General features: G+C 45.7%; 1 protein-coding gene across 3 annotated transcripts in view; it reads right to left on the bottom strand.

The window, feature by feature from the left end:
• The window catches only part of DCUN1D4 (defective in cullin neddylation 1 domain containing 4), a 48324-nt gene extending 29824 nt beyond the window's left edge, over positions 1-18500 (bottom strand). The window contains exons 1-3 of one of the 3 annotated variants that reach the window (XM_088475256.1): positions 18291-18500; positions 7035-7105; positions 6197-6236 (exon numbers count right to left, since the gene is read on the bottom strand). In XM_088475256.1, coding sequence (XP_088331382.1) covers positions 6197-6236; positions 7035-7105; positions 18291-18309 — 130 coding nt within the window. In that variant the 5' untranslated portion in view covers positions 18310-18500. Of the gene's footprint in view, positions 1-6196; positions 6237-7034; positions 7106-17935; positions 18063-18290 lie in introns of those variants that run through there. The other 2 variants (XM_088475255.1, XM_088475257.1) reach the window with 2 other exon arrangements.
• Between the last annotated feature and the right edge of the window lie 3451 nt (positions 18501-21951).

The following is a 21951-nucleotide window of genomic DNA, read 5'->3' as shown; positions in this document are numbered from 1 at the left end:
GGCCTCCTACACATATACATGTATATACACACAACCCAATCCCCCGGGAGAGATCGTGTTAAGCGGAGTTATTGTACCATCTACCGCATCAGGAGTCCAGCCTCCAATCGCAGCCTTCTATCAATATGCAAGGTATCAGACATAAAACTGATAACAACAGATCCTACCCCTGCTCTTATGGTAAGGATAAGAAGCGATATCCACATATGCATATGCATACCTACATACAAATTTAGTAGGTGACAATAATATTGTAAAATTAGAACATGAGCAAAAATTAAAGCCATGGAAGGAACTGAGCCCAAGGACAAAATTCACTCCAGCATGTATATGTTCTACTGCAGGGCTAGTATAAAATACAATATACATATTACATATATATATATATATACACACACACACATATACATACCATACACGTGGCTTACCCCCACGCAGGGGAACTGCTCATGTACCGCGTGTGGCCGTCACTCTGCTACTGCGCAGGGGCAGGGTATGTTAGCTGCGTGCTGTCCCAGACTGGTTTCAATCCTGGGACCCTTCTGTTACAGGTGTACTCGCCTTAGCAGGTGAGCCATTTTAGCGCCAGATTAACCCATTTTTCGAAGTGGGAATCAAAAAGACCACCTCAGTGCTGTGAGGCAGCAATGCCACGTTACTAACCTCTTCCTGTATGTGCTGCCGAAGGGAACACATGAGAAATAAATAGATGCACATATGCATACCTTCTAAAGTAAGCACAGAAAACTGGTGAAAGGTTTTAAGACCAGCCTATAATGTAGTATATGTAGTAATGTAGTATATGTGCTGCCACATATATGCATGGGAAGATACTGCCCCTCTTTAAGGCGAGCCCATGTGAGGCATAAGCCTGGGGATGGGACGCCAAAATGTGCTAACCCTGGGTGAAGGGTATGCTATAACCATAAGTTCTGGCAGCAGCACCAGAACAGTAGAGCTAGTACACCATGAGGCTATGATACTTCACAAGCTAAGATACCAAGCCATTAGATTAAGCTAGGCGCCCTTTGTTATAGAACGAAGGGAAGCCTGCCAAGCGGCGCTGCATTGGCGGGACTGTCTCGTCAATCCCTCGCTTCTAGCTGTGATGCATCGACTGAACTGGCCTCTTTCAGAACCGCCTAACGTGGTGTTATGGTGCAAAAGGGAATTGGGCTAGTTCCCATACAGCTAGCAACCAGCTATGCACTGTAGCTAGCACTAAACTCCTGTCATACAAGGACAGGGCCTCCCCTACCCTTTGCGCTGAAGCACTCCCAGTGTGGAAGGCGTAAGAGACCCACGCTAAAGCACTCCCTGCTGCAGGTAGTGCACTGAGCTATCATGCTTGTGTGCAGTAGTAACTACAGTCCTTAAAAGGGAAACAGGGGGCGCTGTTTGTACATGAATACCGCGCTGTACGTGTGCAAACTGCTACACTCCAGTTAGCACAGCGCTGCTAGCCCCCTTAATAGTATAAAGCGGTGATGCTGTCCTGCTGTGACAGGAGTGTGAAGGTCATACAGCACTGCATCGGGGAGCCGCATTGTGCTGGTATAACGTAAGGCTATTAGCCCTATGTTATAGCTAACAGGGAAGCCTGCTCAGCCCAGCCAGGAGCTGCGGGACGCGGCATCTCCTCCTGAGATCTAGATGAGGAGCGTTGCTAATTTTTTAAAACCAGCCTAAGCAAAGACAGTGCTGCCTGCACCGGGAGAACATACAAACTCCACACAGCAAGAGCCGTGGAGAGATCCGAGCCCTGCGCTGATACTTATTTGTAGCCAGCCCTATACTCCTATCTCTACTTTTGTGCTAGCAGCACTCCCAGCGTGGGAGAAGGAGGGAGTCGCGTAGGATACCCACGCTAATTAACCCTGTTGCAGGAGTTAGGAGGCAGCCGCGCTCTTCAGGCGCTGGTCTGCACTGCACCTTTAACCAGCGGCAGGCAGTGGTACAGATGGCGCGGCTATTATGCATGACGCGCCCTTCCCTAAAATCCCGGCTATCAGTGTGTGCGCGCGCGCGTGCACTGTTATGCTCGCCTCTGCCCACTTACTAGGAAAGAGTGGGCTGGGCGTAATGTAGGGAACACAACCTTCCTCCCGGCCCTGCAGAACGGGGTGCGGGACCAGCAGATACATTTATAAGGCTGGGCCGCTCAATAAGGGAAGCCTCTTTACGCGGGTACTCCTTACCAAGGATCGCGCTGCTTGTCAGCGCTGCAACTGCCTCTGTAGAGGGACGCGTCTGGCCTCCTGAAGCCGGCCATTACACCAGATGGCAGGACCTCGCCTGTGCTGCACTATTTAGTGAGCAGCGGTGCGGCGTCTGTCTTACTCACACCTGGCTGCCCCGCTGGTTGGGCTGCCCCGCAATTAGGGCCGCGAAGGGGGGCGTGGCTTTTCCCCGAGTGCGGCCGCCATTTTAATAATGGGGGGGCTGCTGCTGCCCGCTCTAGACGCGGCAGGATGCCCTCCCAGGTACCTCTGAGGTCCCTTCCCGGGGGGACTAATGCAGAGTATGTCAGCGCAGCAGCGCTAACGGACCGGCAGACCGCGCTGCTCTCAGATGAGGGCTTAGAGCACGAGCCCGACTCCATCCCCTCGTTAATAGGAGGGGGATGGCTAGGAATAAGTCAGTCAGCAGCTCCGACACTACCACTTTCACTGGCAGGGGGAAGGAGCAGTGTGTGACAGCCATGCAGTGTGCGCTGTCCCTGAGCCCAGCGTTTTGGCCCACCACTCCAGCTAGTCAGGAGTAGTGGGATATACTTACGGACTGCTGCGGCCGGGTTGCTGGGCTGGGGGCCAAATGAGGAAACCCGGACACGAACCGGTTTCAGTTGTGGCGGGTCCTCATGGAGTCCGATGACTCTGTTTAAAGTCCCCCCTCAGGGTCACCGGACACAGACTGCAGTAGCCGTGTGGTGCCCTCCCGGCGGCTCCCACGTAGCAGGCAGACTGCCACAGTAAGCAGCCTGCCTGTCCTCATTGCTTGTATAAAAGCTTAAAATATGATTATATGAGAAAGGCTGGAGACAGCCTGATGTGCGACCGGCTCTCTCGGGCACATTCTAAAAACTGGGGCTGATGGGGCATAGAGGGGGAGGAGCCAGTCACACTTCTAGATTATTTAAAGTGCCAGGCTCTACTCTACCACCGTCTATACCCCACTGTCTTGAACTCCAGTGTCCCCTAGTGGATGAAGGAGAAAAACATCCGGGATTGGTCTCCCTAGCTGTGGGGATGTGACCATGTAGACCAATAAGAAGCCACAAACAGATGGCAGCTTATTATTGATCCTCCAGCTCCCCCCTCAACACTCTTAGTACAGTACTTGGGTGATGTCACTTCACAGTTGGTACAGCATATATTTTAACTTGCGTTCCTACAGGAGGTCTATTATTGAAGGCTTACTTATGTATTCTTCAAGTGGTTGTCTACAGACCGCATTGGACTAGGAAAAGACTGCAAATGCAATTGCTTGTTCAGCGTGGTCATCTCATATGTGAACACCACAGGTGGGAAGTAGACCAGAACCCTAAGTAACTTTTTATGACTGTTTCACTTATGACACACAAATGGAATTTTCAGGTGCGAGTGGACTTAACATATAAGATATTCTAAGCATTTGAAATCGAATAATTACCCAGTGCATGTATCATGTAGCTATCTTTTTACCCCTTGATGCCTGTTTTCTATTCTATAGTCTTTATTTACTTATGCTGTGTGATCCTTTTAACACATCTATTATTTCTTAGCCTTTCTGCATCTGAAGTCTTGTTCTGGTTATATCTTTGTGTTAGATCAGCCTTTTTTATGTTTGTAGCTTGGAATGCATAACTGTCAGCGAGGGCAAGACACACCCAGTAATGAGAATCACCGGATGCATGCAACTTGCTTTATTTCAAATAGACTTTTGTATCACAAGGAATCATGTAACTTCCACTTTAACATAATAAAAAAAACAAAGAATTCAGTGGACTGTGACTAACGCTTCATATGGACATGAAATTCCTTGGTTGTGTATTGATGCAGAGCATGCAAATACAAGCAGTATTTTTCCTGTAAACAAAACAAAAAAAACCCCAAACAGTCTCCATATTTGCTTCCCGTGCTCGCAAAGTGGTTTGTCCAAGTGCACATTTTCACCATCTAGTTGGATTTGCTCTGTACTCTTAAAGGAGTCCAATATTTGCGCTACTACGTACAAAGTATACTTATTTCTACTGTCCAATTTAATATAAATGTTCTGTACAGCCATGGCCAAAAGTTTTGAGAATGACACAAGTATTGGTTTTCACAAAGTGTGCTGCTTCTGTGTTTTTAGACCTTTTTGTCAGATGTTACTGTGGTATACTGAAGTAAACTTACTAGCATTTCATAAGTGTCAAAGGCTTTTATTGACAATTACATTAAGTTTATGCAAAGAGTCAATATTTGCAGTGTTGACCCTTCTTTTTCAAGACCTCTGCAATTCTCCCTGGCATGCTGTCAATCAACTTCCGGGCTACATACTGACTGATGGCCGCCCATTCTTGCCTAATCAATGCTTGGAGTTTGTCAGAATTTGTGGGTTTTTGTTTGTCCACCCGCCTCTTGAGGATTAACCACAAGTTCTCATTGGGATCAAGGTCTGGTGGAGTTTCCTGGCCATGGACCCAAAATTTCGATGTTTTGTTCCCAGAGCCACTTAGTTATCACTTTTGCCTTATGGCAAGGTGCTCCATCATGCTGGAAAAGGTATTCTTCGTCCCTCAACAATTTTCTTGCATGTTTGGGAGAAGTTGCTCAAGGTAGTTGTTGTGGCACCATTCTTTATTCATGGCCGTGTTCTTAGGCAAAATTGTGAGTGAGCCCACTCCCTTGGCTGAGAAGCAACCCCACACATGAATGGTCTCAGGATGTTTTACTGTTGGCATGACGCAAGACTGATGGTAGCGCTCACCTTTCCTTCTCCGGACAAGCGTTTTTTCAGATGCCCCAAACAATCTGAAAGGGGATTCAGAGAAAAAAAACTTTACCCCAGTCCTCAGCAGTCCAATCCCTGTACCTTTTACAGAAAATCAGTCTGCCCTTGATGTTTTTCCTGGAGAGACGTGGCTTCTTTGCTGCCCTTCTTGGCACCAGGCCATCCCCCAAAAGTTTTCGGCTCACCGTGCGTGAATATACACTTACACCTGCCTGCTGCCATTCCTAAGCAAGCTCTGCACAGGTGGTGCCCCGATCCCACAGCTGAATCAACTTTAGGAGACTGTCCTGACGCTTGCTTGCTGGATGTTCTTGGGCGCACTGAAGTCTTCTTCACAACTATTGAACCTCTCTCCTTGAAGTTCTTGATGATCCGATAAATGGTTGATTTAGGTGCAATCTTACTAGCAGCAATATCCTTGCCTGTGAAGCCCTTTTTGTGCAAAGCAATGATGACTGCACGTTTTTCCTTGCAGGCAACCATGGTTAATAGAGGAAGAACAATGATTTCAAGCTCCACCCTCCTTTTAAAGCTTCCAGTCTGTAATTCTAACTCAATCAGCATGACAGCCTCCAGATCTCCAGACTTGTCCTGGTCAACAAGTCACCTGTGTTAACGAGAAAATCACTGACATGATGTCAGCTGGTCCTTTTGTGGCAGGGCTGAAATGCAGTGGAAATGTTGTTTTTGGAATTAAGTTCATTGTCATGGCAAAGAGGGGCTTTGCAATTATTGCAATTCATCTATCACTCTTCATGACATTCTAGAGTATATGCAAATTTTCATCATAAAAACTGAAGCAGCACTTTGTGAAAACCAATACTTGTGTAATTCTCAAAACTTTTGGCCATTCTGTACTTATTGCAGCCTAGTGGATACATCCAAGGGGACCATGACATCTAGAGCTGGTATTTTTATGTAAATACATATATTGCAAATATTAAACATAAGCTTTTGATAACTAATATAACATTTTTACATTATGTGCATCTTTAGCAAGAGATTGCTACATATTTATGTACATATTTTGCAACATGATACTACATAAAAATCCAAGATCTAGTGATATCACAGCAACATAACATACTTTACATTATGATTTCAGCTTGTTGTCCTACATCAGTTCCCATTTTTACATTAATAGCTGCTATGATGGTGGTGGTAGTAGTAGGAACAGATACGTGATGAAAGTTAAAAACACTAACTCAGAATGAAAGTTCACCTGTTTGGTGATCGTCTTGACCCACGTCTTCTGCCAAATTCTGCAGACAAGAAATTAAAAAATCCTGAATGTTGCCAATTGCCTAATTGTTGCCTAATTATACATACTACGGTAAAGCTTAATGTTACTAATTTCCCAACTGTAACTTTGTAATTACTTATAATGTAACTAGCAATTCATTAAATAAAACTTTTTTACTACTATACATATCACAAGTACTTGGAACCATCTATATCCACCTCATGATACTTCCTGGCTGTCATAAGCCAACGTTTTACCATTCCAGATGTCATAGAACTTTAACGGTCAACTAGAATCTCTAATTATTGCAGCAGTTTGCACTCCCCGACACCACGATAATGACATGATGGAGAAGGGCTGGCTTAACCAGCACCGCTAATAGCAGATTAACCCCAGATGTCTGGTATGACGTTACATGGAGAGACAGCACTGGTAGAGGGAAGCAGGAATAGCCCATAGACTATTACAGATGATGGTTTCCTGAGAAGTGAAGGAGATACTTTGGGGGTTCTATTAGCAGAATTCCTAGTCAGATCATGGGAATTACAATGGCAAAAGATAAAATAATTAAATGTAGCTCTTCCTTAAAGAATCGCCTAACTTACTTGCAACTGGGTTCCCTGTAATAGTTGCACTGTCTGTCAATCGCATACATTCACTACAGGGAGCCAATAAAGTTAATTGAAATCTATCAAAACCATGTCAGTTTTCGAGATGTTGATACCACTTGGAGTTTAAAGTTTACCCTTAAAAGATAAACCAATTCAAAATGAACATGACTATCCCAAAACATGCTTAGACCAATGTCGAGCCTTACCAGCCTGTTGAGTGTGTGGTATATCTTGTGAATATTTGCCAGTGTTGATAGATGGGAGTTCAGTTGAAAATCTGTGAAATAACATTAAATAAATAGTTAAACCGACATCTAATAGCTTATGCTTTGCTGTGATATCCTGTTGCTTTTCTAGGCCCCTAGCTGGACAAATGTATCTATATAAAAATCAAATTAGGATAACGATAAAAATAAACAAGCAAACTAACAAAAAAACCTCAAAGATGATAAATCATTGCAAATAGGGCTGATTCTTAATGAGCTTCCACTGTTATCAAATGGTATCTCATACACTAGGTTCACATTACCCTACTAGCAGAGTTCTATTACTACCAGGCAATTTACAGGGGATCACTTCTACCCCTTTTAAACAGACTTAAAAATCCTGGGTTGATGCACGTGAACGCCCAGGATCCGATCAGGGTTGATCACGGGTTGTTCCCGTGTCACCCTGCGTTGTAAACGGCGCAACCCAGGTCACGATGACTTGGATCGTGCCGCATGCCGCCCAATTGGCCTGCTTCAGTGGTGCTTGGAGATGACATCATCTCCAAGTGTCCACTGCCGGGCCGACCAGAACGGAGCAGCACACCCCACCCGCCCTCCCTGCCTCCAGTCCGCTGCAGAGTAAGGTAAAGGGGTTGCGGAGGGGGAGGGAGGGTAAGAAGCGCTGCTCACCTACACCGGGGAGCCAGGTCAGTTCTGACCAGGCTCCGCTGTGAACGGTACGGCGCCGCAGTGTAAAAGGGGGTCTGTCCCGGGTTGGGAGCGTGTTCAGACCCAGGACTTTGGTGTAAAAGGGGTATTAATGTAACAATAATTCAAGAGTATGTTTGTATTCAGGATGTCAAATCACTTTAGATGGACAAAGGAAATACTGCAAATCACTTAAATTATGACCGTTAAGTCTTGAAGGGAACTAAGTGAAGTGCATAAAACCTGGACATATACAAAAGATTTGCAAAATGGACACTTTCACAGGTTTGCAAATAGAAAGATCAGCAGCATTATTAATGTCTAGTCTGCAAAAAAAAGACATTCCCATCCCAAAAAATAAAATAAATAATACCTCTTTTATACCAAAGTTTCAGGTCTGACCCGAGGGTTGGAACAGAGTCAGACCCGTAACTTACCCCTTTCATACTGCAGCACCGACCAAGGATATTCCAGAGTCAGCGCCGTTCACATCTGGCGCTGCAGTGGAAGACTGGAGATGATGTAATCTCCAAGCGCCACTGAAGCCGACCAATCGGGCGGCGGGTGTGGATCATTAGGTCTACAGTAAAAAGGTAGACAATGTTTGGGTAAACAATGGAAGTTAGACAGGCAATTGGTCGACAGGGTCTGAAAGACAACACACTAAAGGTCGACTAGTAAGAAGATCGACAGAAGGTCAACAGGGTCAGGAGGTCGACACTGAAATGGTCGACTTTTTTTTCTAGCCCTAATCTTCACCCTAACCGTCCCGCCTGGCGCCTAATCCTAACCGTCGGAATAGGTGCCTGACCCTAACTGTCCCTTCTAGTGCCTAACCCTCCGGTAAGTGCCTAACCCTAACCATCCAGTAAGTGCCTAACCAACAAAAAAAAAAAAAATCATGTCAACGATTTGAGTCGACCTTCTGTACCTGTCGACCTTCAGACCATGTCGACCTATTGCCTGTCTAACTTTCATTGTGTATCCAAACATTGTCTACCTTTTTACTGTAGAACTAATGACCGGATACCTCGGGCAGCATGTGGCACACTTCGGATCGCGCCATTTACACTGCAGGGTGCCATGGTAACGACCCTTAACCAACCCTGCAAAGTACCAGTGTTGGATTCCCGGGAGCCAGGACCAGTGTGGATCCATTTATACAGACAAAAATCCCAGGTTGATGCACATCAACCCGGGATTTTTAGGTCAGTGTAAAAGGGGTATAAGTTGTGAAATCACATCACTCAAAAGAACCTTCTACCTATATAGTACCACCTAGAGTGTGATGGCCAGATATTTCAGATTTGTCCCTCTCAACCATTAGTCATGATTTATGTGCTGAGAAGTACAATCTTATGTTGTTGAAAAGAAACAATTTAATGGTATAGTTGTGTTTCCCCTGCACATCACACATAACAGAAAAAATGGGAAAATGCAGATGCACACTCTAAGCACTAAAACCATGTTAATTGTTACAGTTTATTATATATATATATTTTGATATATATATATTTTGATATATATCTATCAAAATATATATATATAATAAACTGTAACAATTAACATGGTTTTAGTGCTTAGAGTGTGCATCTGCATTATCCCCTTTTTCTATATTACAACTAAAGATCTCAGCATGGTAGCACCTCTTATGTTTAAATTAGGATGTGCATCACAAATAATGTAAGTGAAGGTCAGCTGATACATGCTGCTTGTAGGTCTGAAAACTAACAGAATTAGGAACATTCTTATACATGTAGCATTCAAAGAAACAATACTCAAACTTACTTATAACTTATTTAACCACCAGAATAACTATGGTTATTCCCGGGTTGTGGCTCAGTGTAAAAGGGTCTCTAAAAAAGAACCCGGTTCGAGTGACCCAGGAATCCGACCAGGGTTAAACCCGAGAAGGACCTAGGTAACGGTCTGGTGTTAACCCGGGTCATGCCTCAAACCAGTAGATTGGCTGGCTTCAGTAGCGCTTGGAGATGTCATCTTCAAGTGCCCACTGTAAAGCCGGAAGACCCGGGTCCGGTGTGAACGGCTGGGCCCTGAAAAATAACCCGGCTCCAGCCGCCAATTTAAAAGGGGCAAAATTAAATACACATTGCACTACTTGCAGACTAGAACACCAACTGTGTTTGAGCATTCAACTTCATGTGAAATCACTTCTTATATTATTGTACAACATACCAATCAATAAAAGGCATTTACAGTACATAGAAGACTGCAAGCAAATTGCTTAGATCAGTGGTTTCAATCACAATACTCAAGTACCCTCAACTGGTCATGTTTTCAGGATTTTATTGTAATGTTGTAAAGGTAAGATCATTTATTTTGCTGGGTCAGTAAAAATCCCACCTGTTTCCACAGACAAAAATTCGGAAACCATGACTGGGGAGGACCACTTGGAGCAATTTTGAAAACTACTCGTGTGTATCTGGTCTAGCTCTGGTTATTGCATATATCAGAAAAGTTAAGCTGGGTACACACTACACAGTTTTTTGAAGATTTGCCAGATAGATCGGAATGACAAGTCTTTCAAATCGTCAAGTGTGAGCACACTGAGCGCACTCCCGCAGCATCGTCCGTCGCCCCTACATGCAGCTCAATCTGGCAATCTCGTTAACGATTTCCCGCAAATCGTGCAGTGTGTACGCACTGCCAGACGACCAGGTGATATGTTAACAATATATAGTTAACGATCTAACCACCAATCCATGCAAGATATATCGTTCCGTCATTTGGAAGATTGTACAGTGTGTATGCATAGTTTTTAATCCAGAGCTGGGTACTCATGTATCAATAGCACTTTATTTATTTTATTCCTTCCCTTATGATAGGCCTATTATACACTTTAGGAAGCGCAAACTGGTCCTAATTTGCCCAAAACTTTATTCTTGAGTTATTATCCTTTATAAACTGCCATCATATTCCACAGCACTGGGGATGAAATGTAAACTTCCAATGACAAAATAGGGAATTCTGTGATGGGTGCAATTCATTAGCGTTCCCACTAGGCTGTTTTAGAGGGTTGCTGTGCCCTGCCCAATTTCAAAAGGGCAGAATTAGCCCTGCCATTTTGCCAGCACCCCACTAAAGCAACCTGCCGGGTGCCTTCCCCACCCGCTTGCAACAGTGTCCCACAGGTGGGAAAAATAGCAGTGAAGCGATCACCACCGGTGAACAGATACATGCATCTAACGTAAAGGCAAGTAATGGAGACCCTTATCTCCATTACTGGGTAAAGAAAATTACAAGAACAATCTGGTAAAATGCAGCTTATAACACTTACTATTACTGCAAGATATTCTCTGTAAAGAGCAACATGATACGGTGGGCACTGTATAAACGATAATCTATTTCCATTCTTTATCCTATAGCCACTATCGCAGCAGACATCTTTCCCCTGACACTACATGAATGCCTTCAGAATTCTCCAATACACATGTGCGTAGAACATTAGCAGCTGTGATGAAGTAAACCACAAACAGGAAGTAAAACATAGCAACAAAACGGTGCATTAAGATGACTATTTTTATTTTTTTGGGAGTTACATCCTCCTTCTTTAACCCACATCAACAAAACATTTGTTTGCATTCAAGCATTGCCCCTTTATACCAAGTATTATTTTCTTCAAATAACTGTATATATTGCATTATTATCAAAAGTTTAAACAACACAGAATCCAGACACCCCGCCTGGGCTAGCTAAGCGACACTTGTTGGTCAGTATGCTAACCCTCCCCCTCTCCCTACCCTCCCTCTTTGGTGCCTAACCCTAACCTCCCCCCCCCCAGTGCTTGAACCTAACCTTCCCCTCCCCTAAACCTAACCCTCCCCCCTTAGTGCCTAACCTCAACCTTCGGTATCCAGGCGGTCGGGATGTCGGCGTCGGAATTCCAGCACCAGTAATAACAGTGCCGGCATTGCAGCCGCCAGGATACTGACTGAATCACTTGTGTGGGTACCTTTCATTTGAAAGACGGTTTGATTATAGTTGTAGTCAAGTTTTGCATCGGAGGTGGATAGATGCTGGCAAAACTAAAATTTGAGCTCACAACAGTGTATGTGCAATGTCTCCTCAATCCACAGTCAGTCAAAGCATGCAATGAGAATGCACTCATACTGACGCAATAGCAAACCGATGATTGGGTGAAACAATGGAGGAGGCAGATAGGTGAGCTGGCTGAGGAGGAAGCGGGGGATTTAGAAAAGCTATATACTTTATCAGGTACATTTGCTGGTTAATGCAAATACCGGTACCTAATCAGCCAATCATGTGGTAGCACTCTACGCATAAAAGCATGCAGGCACGGAGAGGTTCAGTTGAGGTTCAGACCAAAAACCAGAATGGTGAAAAAATGTGAGCTAAGTGACTGTGGAGTGATTGTTGCTTTGGGGTTTCTACACATATCAGTCCCTAGAGTTGCAGACAACTATATGCAAAATGTAAAAAAATAAAATAAAAAAAACACACACACACACACACAGTGAGCAGACTGATTCAAGCTGTAGAAGGCATCTCTAATGCCAATAACCATGTGTAACATTAGTGGTGTGCAGAAGAGCATCTTTGACATATGGAGATACACTGTAGTAGGGTCAAACCGTGGTGTAAACAACATGAATCCATATATCAAAGGTTCCCAAACTCGGTCCTCAAGGCAGCCCAACGGTCCAGGTTTTAAAGGAGAATCATGCTTGGGCACAGGTGACTTAAATAATAAGACTGAGGTACTTAATTAGTACCTCAGTCTTTTGATTTGACCATCTGTGCTCAATCATGGATATCCTTAAAACCTGGACCGTTAGGGCGTCTTGAGGATCGAGTTTGGGAACCTCTGCCATAGATCCACCCTGCCCTGCGTCAATGATTAAGCTTGCACTAGCCAGTATAGATAGGTGTACCTAACAAAGTGCCACTCAGTGTATATTCAGGAGAAGTCTATTAAGACTCGATTAGGTCAAGTTAAAATCTGCAATACTTAAAGAAACGAAAGCAGGCCTCATCACTGCCTGCTTGAATTTAGAGAAGAACTTTTTTTCAGTCCTCATTGCCTGGAGAATTGCCCAAAGAACAGATGTCTCCAACCATATGATAAAGGAAACATATTGCACAAGACTGAAAAGCTAACTTACAGTGCCAGGTTTGATTTACACACTGAAGCCTAATTTCCAAGATGCTTGAGCCGCACTGTGAGAACACCTCACGCCAAAATGGTCATCAGTCTTTTACTGTTAGTATGTAAGCAGACTGGATCATTTTAAATAGGTATTCAATGAATAAAAAAAAGTTTGACACCATCTTTAGAGCAGAAAGAACCATTTGAGCTGGCATGGGAAATTGATTTAGGTAGAAGTCTAGAGGATGAGGAGTGGTTGGATATACATCAGCAAGTTGCTAAAACATCTATCAACACTAACCTCAACGAAAACTCCTTTAAGCTTTATACTAGATAGTATACGGCCCCTGAGAAGCTCCACTCTATTTACCCTTCAACTTCAGATCTGTGTTGGCGTCAGTGTGGATAAAAGGGTTTGTACTTTCATATGTGGTCGGAATGCCCAGTGATTTCTATATATTATATATCAGAGCTCGACAATACCCGGGGGGCCAGGTCGACATGGTGACCAGATTTGGCAGCCTGGCGACCAGATTTGCAGCAACCCCCCCTGCCGCCACTAGTGTAGTGCTGACCGCGAGTGCAGTCCGCACTACAGAGTAACAAACACACAGCCACCACTTGCAGCTGTGAGTTTGTTATAGCAGCAGATGAGAGTCAGACGGACTCATTGGCTGCTGCGTCGTCCACGGAGGGAGCCGGCAGGAGCTCACTCATGAGCTCCGCCTTCTGGCTCCCACCGCAATGGGTGATGGGAGAGACATCATTACGTCTCTCCCATAGTGCAGAGCGGGCTGGGGGGAGAGGACAGCAGCGGTCGTCGGCAGGAGCGGGGGATCAGGCAAGTTGTGGTTTTTTTTGTGTGTGTATAGGGGGGGGTTGCTACAGGGGGCACTGCATAGGGGGTTGGCCGCTACTGGGGCACTGTATAGGGTGGGGCAGCTACTAGGGGCAATACATAGTGGGGACTACTACTGGGTCACTGCATATGGGGGGGGGGGAAGACTACTACTGGGGGTACTGTATAGGGGGGGCAACTACTTGGGGAAGTGCATAGGGGGGACCACCGCTACTGGAGGCACTGTATGAGGGGTGGTCACTACTGGGGGCACTGTATAAAGGTAGCGCTCCCGCTAGGCTGTTTTAGCGGGGCGCGGCGCCCTGCCCTCCAGAAGGAGGGCAAAAAGCGCCCTGCCCTAACAGCCTGCGGGAACTGTCTTCACCCGCGGGTCGCAGTGTCCCGCAGGTGAAGAAATGTGCGGTGACCCGGTCACCGCCGGAGAATAGACGCCGGGCGCATGCGCCCGGCATCTATTCTCCCTGTCTGCAGGGCTTGGGGGCTGCCCGGCATGTCCGTAAGTGCCGGGCACGCCCCCAAGAGTGACGAAAAGGGGACGCGTCTTATAGACATGTCCCCTTTTCGATGACCACGCCCCTTTCTCGGCCGCGCGCACAAACATGCCCTCTCTAGCTCCAGGGCCCCGCCTCGCGCCGGAGCTAGAGTGAACACTATAAAGGGGGGGGTGCTAATAGTACACTGTATAGGGGCCATTCCATAGAAAGTGAAACCAAACTTACATTTTATTTTTTTTGCAATACCACTGCTTTTTCAAGGAAAATTTGGTCTAGAAAACATCAGTTTCTCCTCTACTGGTGAAGATATATGTGGCAATACTAGTATTTATGTAAATGCTAATCCTGAAACTAGCTACTACTGGAAAGAAAATGCGCATCAATAGCAGTATTTCAAGAGGAAGTTTGAAAGGTTTGTTTTGACTCAATAATATAATATTTTTTGACATACTGTAGTACATTTACTACTAAAATATATATATATATATATATATATATAAAATAATTAACTGTGTGACTTACGTTCATGCTACTTTAGACAACGAAAATGTCCTTTTCCATCTCACTGTCCCATTCAGTCACCAAAACTGTTTTTTTTTTTTTTTGTACATAGAACAAATATTAAGATTAATATAATTTCAAACCATTGGGTCTGCTTACCCTGCACATAAAAAAAATCAGAGCCCAGCCCGGTCTAATTTCATAGAAGTTTAATGTTAGGTTACCTTGGAAGGTTTTTGTGTTTTGTCCTGTTCCATCACAAGTACAGTTTAAATTTGTTTTGCAACAATGACCATCTTTTTTTATTTTTCTTTCATTTTTTTTATGCCATTTAAGCTAAATAGAAGATTTTACATACATAGGCTTACCCTTTAAACCGGGACACTCATGGATTATACAGGTTCTGTGACACATAAAAACCAGGTGAAATCCAGGCTTGAAGTCAGCCAGTCACAGAACCTGTATAATTCATGAGTGTCCTGGTTTAAAGGGATAGTATGGGTAAGCCTACACGTACGGTATTGTAGTCAGGAAGCCGGCGGTCGAAATACCAGGGGGGGGGGGGTAGGTTTAGGGTCTCCCGGGGGACTTAGGGTGTTAGGCATCCCCCCGGGAGGGCTGGGGTATGGCTAGGGGAGGGGGGTTAGTGTGTCAGGCACCCCCTGAGGGGAGGTTAGGGTTAGGCACCCCCCCCCCAGGAGGCTTAGGGTGCGGGGAGGGGGGTTAGGTTTAGGCACCCCTGGTAGGTTAGGCTTGGGGGGAGGGGGGGGGGGTAAAGGGTTAGGGATAGCCTTTATGTCGATACCCTGGCGGAATCTCCATATGTCGACCTTCCGGCGTTGGTATTTCACCCGCCCCGGCTGCTGTCCAGCTATATAACATACAGATTCCATATGTACGCCCATTATGGATTCCCTAGCAAGCCGGCGGAATCTTGTTTCCACCTACATTGCGTGTTTTGAACGAAGAAACTCATCGGGCGCGCTCCCGCTATTCGCCCCATTTCAATTCCAAACGATGCAAAAATGGGACCCGGCGAAAACGCAATCAGGCGAAAAGTGCTGTCGGATTTGGGGAAATCAGCCCCACTGAAGCCATTTGGGATACTTAAATGCTCTCAATAGCTGCTAATTAGCGTCTTTGCAGAAGTGGTGAAGTGGTGCAGACCCTCCAAAAGCTTATTTCGCTAGTTTTTAAGTTTGTACCTAAACTTTGGACTTTTTCAAAGTCGTTTTTTGGAATGTTCTTAATTTTTTTTCAGGATTTTTTGACACATTTATGCTTTGGTTTACACCCCAAAAGCGCAATTCTGCACTTTTTTTCACCACCTATTCATAAGCGAATCTTTTTCACCTATTACATTGCGTTGTGTTTTCGCGTACGCAAAAACTATTTGGAATTGGAGACGGCAATAACTTTCCGCCTGGCGAAATGACGTCATCAGCGATACGTTTTCGCGGAAAACGTATTTTCGCGTCTAATTGAATAAGCCCCTTAGGGGGAAATGTATCAAACATTCTAAAGAGCGGAGAAGAGGACATGTGGAGAAGTTTCCCATAGCAACCAATCAGCTTCTAGCTAGCATTTACCAAGTACATTCTATAAAATGATAGATCGAAGCCGATTGGTTGCTATGAACAACTACTACACTGTTTAGAACGATTGATACATTTCTCACTTATGCTGGGTACACACCTGACAGATAAGCTGTTTACACACTAAACAGATATCTGCAGATGATGGTCGTTCATACACAACCATCATCTGTTTTTGGCTGCAGGTCCCGCTGGCCGGGGGGGCGTGTACCACCCCCCTTCCCCACAGCCTCTGCTGCATGTGTACGGACACAATGCCCGATGTACAGATATCTGCCATCGGCTGTGCAGCAAAGCCGACACGATGTGTCTGTGAACGATGTCATTCACAGACGTATCCCTGGTACACACTGGCCAACCCGATATATATCTGCCAGTGTGTAACCAGTATTAAGGAGGGAATCAATTCAATGGGAATTGCCGCAGAACAACACCACACATATTAGGCACTTTAGCTGGGTACACACTATACGTTGTACCGTACACTATATCGTTCTGACGCAGATCAATATATTGTACTCATCGTATAATGTGTACGCCCGAAGGTTGTTAATCACATCGTCCCATCTGCAGTTATACAAAGCAGTTGGGATCATGCAATGAACAACGCGGTGCTGTTACATGCAGCATGTAACACATTGTGCCATCTTACACTGTATTGTGCAGTGTGTACAGAGTGCACAATTTATTGTTACATCGCACAGTTGCTGGAATAACAGTAGTGCCAACATTGCAAGTTTTTCCCTCGCCCCTCTGTGTTGCGTGAGGGAAAACTTGCGCCATCAGGTAACTGAACTCCCCTTAGTGACCCCAAAAAAGCCCACCATAGAGGCTACTCTAATGCATAGCCACAATCGACTTCTTCTATATATGAATTTGCCATGTTTATGTCCCTGATGTCACTTGTCATATAACTTGTACACGTAGATACCCCTATGGACAGGGTTGTTGCTAGTTCCAAGTTGGAGAAAGGATCTTTGATGTCACAACCACGTGGGAATAGACGTAATAAACCTGTGGCGACCAAAGCGAGCCCAGGTGACACTTTTGGCCCCCCAGTTCTGAACCTTGCCCCTACCCCTTTTTTTGCGGGTCACATGGTTGTGATGTCAGAGCTCTTGTACAGCACCTCATTCTAGACCTAACCCTATGGACGGGGCCATAATGAGGGGTGCGCAGGCGTAAAGAGGGAGTGGCATGGCCGCTAGCCCTAAAGCACCCCGCCACTTTGTTCTACCTTGCTGGGAGCCTCGTCACAGCTGCAAGGAAAGTCACAGAGCGTATCCCAACAACCCCCTTTCTGCTACCAGGCGCTTGCTGTGTAATGTCATGATGCCACAAGCACAGGGGGCGCCACTACCAGGCGAAGGCGCACAGGTGCCCTACTACAGCACTGCCAGGAGACTTGAGCATATGCAACTATGCATACAAAATGTACCACACTTAAAAAATGACAGACACCCCTTTCCCTGAGCCTGGGGACCACTCTGGGGGGCACATTAATATTTATATGCTTGCTGATACATATTGGCACCCGCATGTGGGCAGCTGGGTGTCACCAATTTCAGTGACCTGCACAAAGGCGATGGACAAAAGGAGTAAAGCTGACAAACCTGCACCTGTCTTTGGCTGCCCTGCCGGCAGATGGCACTCCTCAACCTGGCACACTGGCGCCGGAGCTGCAGGGACAGGCGGGCTGCATCCCACGGGGGGCAGAGGGAGGTCTGTCTCGGAGAAGGGAGCGCCAGACGATGATGATGATGGCGGCTGCTTTTATTACGCAGCAGCCGGAGACGCAGCAGCCCCTGCACAATGCCCCGTAGCACCCCGGCGCCCACACTCAGGGGCCACTCTACACTGTCAAGAGAGTCACAGATCCCGGGGTATGGGGATTGCGGTCTCCCCGGGCTGCGAGGGCATGCGGCGGCAATGGCAGGTGGAGGGGTGCCGGCCGCGGCCTGTACTTACTGACGGCATCCGAGTGCATTTTCGTGTGACGCAGACTGGCAGGCACCAGCGGCCCGGTCCCCCAGCTCCAGCTCCTCTCTCCCCGCACTCACAGCGCGCAGCAGCAGCAGCGGCAGGGCACACGCACAGCTCTCAGACACGCCCGCCGCCACGCCGATTGGCCCCGGGGTTCGCTGCGCACTCCTCTCTGCACAATCGATTGGTTATCCCGCAGAGTGGGCGGAGAAGGGAGGTTGCGGTAATTTGGGGCGGGGCTTATTGTGCTATAGGCGGGGCTTGAGGGTGACGTCATGATCTGTCTGGTCCCATAAGTGTTGCTGTCTTGTTGGAGAGAGTGACGGAGCTGTCAGAGAGATGGCAGTGACGTCATGAGCTGGTGTTATGGGGACCATGTCATTGGTCTGCAGAGCTGGGAGGGGTACACGATGTCACCGCTTGTTTTTATTTGCCAGCGTGACTGATGGATTGGGTAATAATGATATGTGTGCAATATGGTGTATTAAGTGACATGGTACACTTTTTTATTTCAAAGACCGGGAGGGGAGTGCCGCCCATCATGTCTACGACTATCTACTACAGGGGAAGGTACCTGGGCACTATTGCTCATTATTATTAGGAGTGCCAGGGTTACTGACTCTCTGTGTGCTTTACGTCATAAGTTAGTAGCTTGCATAGTGGTCAATAATCCATATATTACTATTAGAGCCGTAACTAGATAGACTTTTTGGAGCACTGTGCCAGAAAGAGCATTGGCGCCCCCCTCCCCCATTATTTTTCAAATATGGACATGGGAAACACACCCGAAAAAAGGCTATGGCCTCATGAGGAAGAACTAGGTAAGAGATAGGGGAGGCCAGGAGATGCTGGGGATGAAATAAGAGGAAGCTACAAGTGAGAATGATAATAAACAGGAAACTGACAGGGCCAAACAGCGGCCCCTGCCCTGCGGCGCCCTGTGCCAGGGGTGTATCTATGCGTTTGAGTGCCCCTGCCTCATATTTGAAATAGGGAAGATGCTTATGGCAAAAAGGGACGTGGTCTTGTGGAGAAGGGGTGTGGCCACACATTTTATATATATATATATACACATGTATATATATATACACACACACATATATATACATATACACACGTGTATATATATATATACCATTCTTGTATAACATAAATATATTATTACCCTCCTGAAAGCCATCCCCGGGCATTGGTGGTGCTGCAGTGCAGAGCATACATTGTTACAGGCGCCAGTGTCCGTCACCGCACAGCACTACAGATATCAAACTCAAATGAAACTACAGCTCTTGCTGCCAGGAGCTCCTGACAGTAAGGGCTGCTGGGAGCTGTAGTTTATTTGAGTAACATTCTGTGTAGCGTGATGCCGGACGTCGGCACTGGTAACACTGGTTCCTGCCTGCTATTGTGAGAGTCTCCGGGCAACGCACTGCCCAGGGGCGCACACCGACACCAGGTGCGGCACAAAAACTAGTATGTTTCTATATCTGTTACTAGTACTATTCCCTGGTCATGGATGGCATCGCTGAGCAGCGCCCCTTCTTGGCTGGCGCCACTGGCGAATGCTATCCCGGCCAATGCGTAGATACGCCACTGCCCTGTGCCATGGCACAGGTCGCACTACCCTAGTTACGGCCCTGATTACTATTATTCATTTTTATTATTTATATGGCGCCACCATTTTTTATGCGGAGCAGTATAGAACTTTGACACAAGGAGCCTGTCCTGGGCCTTGCACTGGATAAATTTGGACGACATCACATAAGAAACTCATTAACTTAAAGATTTAAACCCGGGCAACGCCAGGTACTTCAGCTACTTTCATATAAATTATTCAGTGCACACATCTGTTTATATATTAATTGCAAATAGTGGCATCGTGTTCTTGGTTATGTCAACCTCAATGCCAAGCAAATCAACCAAACCTCCTCATACCCGCAGAGATATTAATACTATTAATTTTGAACAACTATCCACATCTCTGCAAAAATCACTCTTACCTATTTCTAATTTCACTTCTCCTGAGACTGCTGTATCACACCTGAACCAAACCCTAGAACTAGCCCTTGAGGAAGTCGCTCCAGCTACTCATCACACTCCGCGTAGACTTAGACGTCAACCGTGGCATTCCAAATTCACAAGACAACCACAAAAACTCACGTAAAGTAGAACGTCAGTGGCGAAAGTCTCATACTCCAAGTGACTTCCTCACATATAAGACGATCTACCACTCTTATTGTAATGCACTGGATAATGCCAAACAGACATATTTCCAATCTGTTATCTCTGCCCAACCCTCTAACCCCAAGCGACTTTTTAATACATTTAAATCACTTCTTACCCCTCCGTCACCCAACCCACTTGCTATCAGTGCATGAGATCTTGCTTCCTATTTCAAGAACAAGATTGATAATATCCGAAATGAAATGGTATGCACTTCCTCAGCCAGGGTCTTGTTCAATTCCCTACCTGAACCCAGTGGCACGTTCTCATCATCTGACCCCACTAATGAAGATGAAGTAGCTACATTCTTCTCATCCTCCTACTCTACTACCTCTCCTCTTGATCCAATACCCTCACAAATCAGTAAAGCTCTGTCTCCTGTGCCATTCCACACTTAATTAAAATCTGTAATCTCTCTTTCTCTACTGGTATCTTTCCATCACTGTTCAAGCATGCAGTGATCACTCCCATTTTGAAAAAAAAAAATTCTGACTCTAACTCTCAAATTACCGTCCTATCTCCCAGCTACCTTGCCTCTCCAAGCTACTGGAGAGACATGCCTACACTCGCCTCACACACTTTCTTAACACCCACAACTTATTGGATCCACTTCAGTCAGGCTTTTGTTCCCAACACTCCACTGAGACAGCACTGACTAAGGTAGTAAATGATCTGGTCACTGTCAAGGCTAAAGGCCATTCACTTCTACTTCTTCTAGATCTCTCTGCTGCCATTATTCACTTCTAATTCTTCTAGATCTCTCTGCTGCCCCTGACACTGTTGACCACTCTCTTCTCATACAAACACTACAATCCATAGGTCTTCAAGACCTACCTATCTAATCACTCCTTCATTGTTCGCTTTTCTGATTCTACCTCCACTTCACTACCTCTATCAGTTGGAGTACCACAAGGTTCAGTATTAGGTCCTCTGCTTTTCTCAATATATACCACCTCTCTTGGCAATCTAATCAGCTCTTTTGGTAATCAGTATCATCTGTACGCAGAAGATACTCAAATTTACCTATCCTCCCCAGATTTGTCACCATCTGTGCTGGTCCGTGTCACTGAATGTCTCTCTGCCATTTCATCTTGGACGTCATCTCGCCACCTCAAACTTAATATATCCAAAACAGAATTAATTATATTTCCACCAGCCAATAGCAGTTACCAACCTGATATCTCTATTACTGTTGACAACTCGACAATCAACCCCACCCCACAAGCTCGCTGCCTAAGTGTCATCCTTGACTCTGAATTGTCTTTTGTTCCCCAAATTCAATCTGTCTCTAAATCCTGTTACATACATCTAAAAAACATAGCCAAAATTCGACCATATCTTACGCAAGACACTGCAAAAACTCTAATACACGCACTCATAATTTCCTGCATTGACTATTGCAATAGTCTCCTTATTGGTCTTCCCA

Source organism: Taudactylus pleione, unplaced genomic scaffold (assembly GCF_031769625.1).
Source record: "Taudactylus pleione unplaced genomic scaffold, aTauple2 ptg000169l, whole genome shotgun sequence".
Taxonomy (NCBI): domain Eukaryota; kingdom Metazoa; phylum Chordata; class Amphibia; order Anura; family Myobatrachidae; genus Taudactylus; species Taudactylus pleione.
This window is presented reverse-complemented; position numbering and strand designations above follow the sequence as displayed.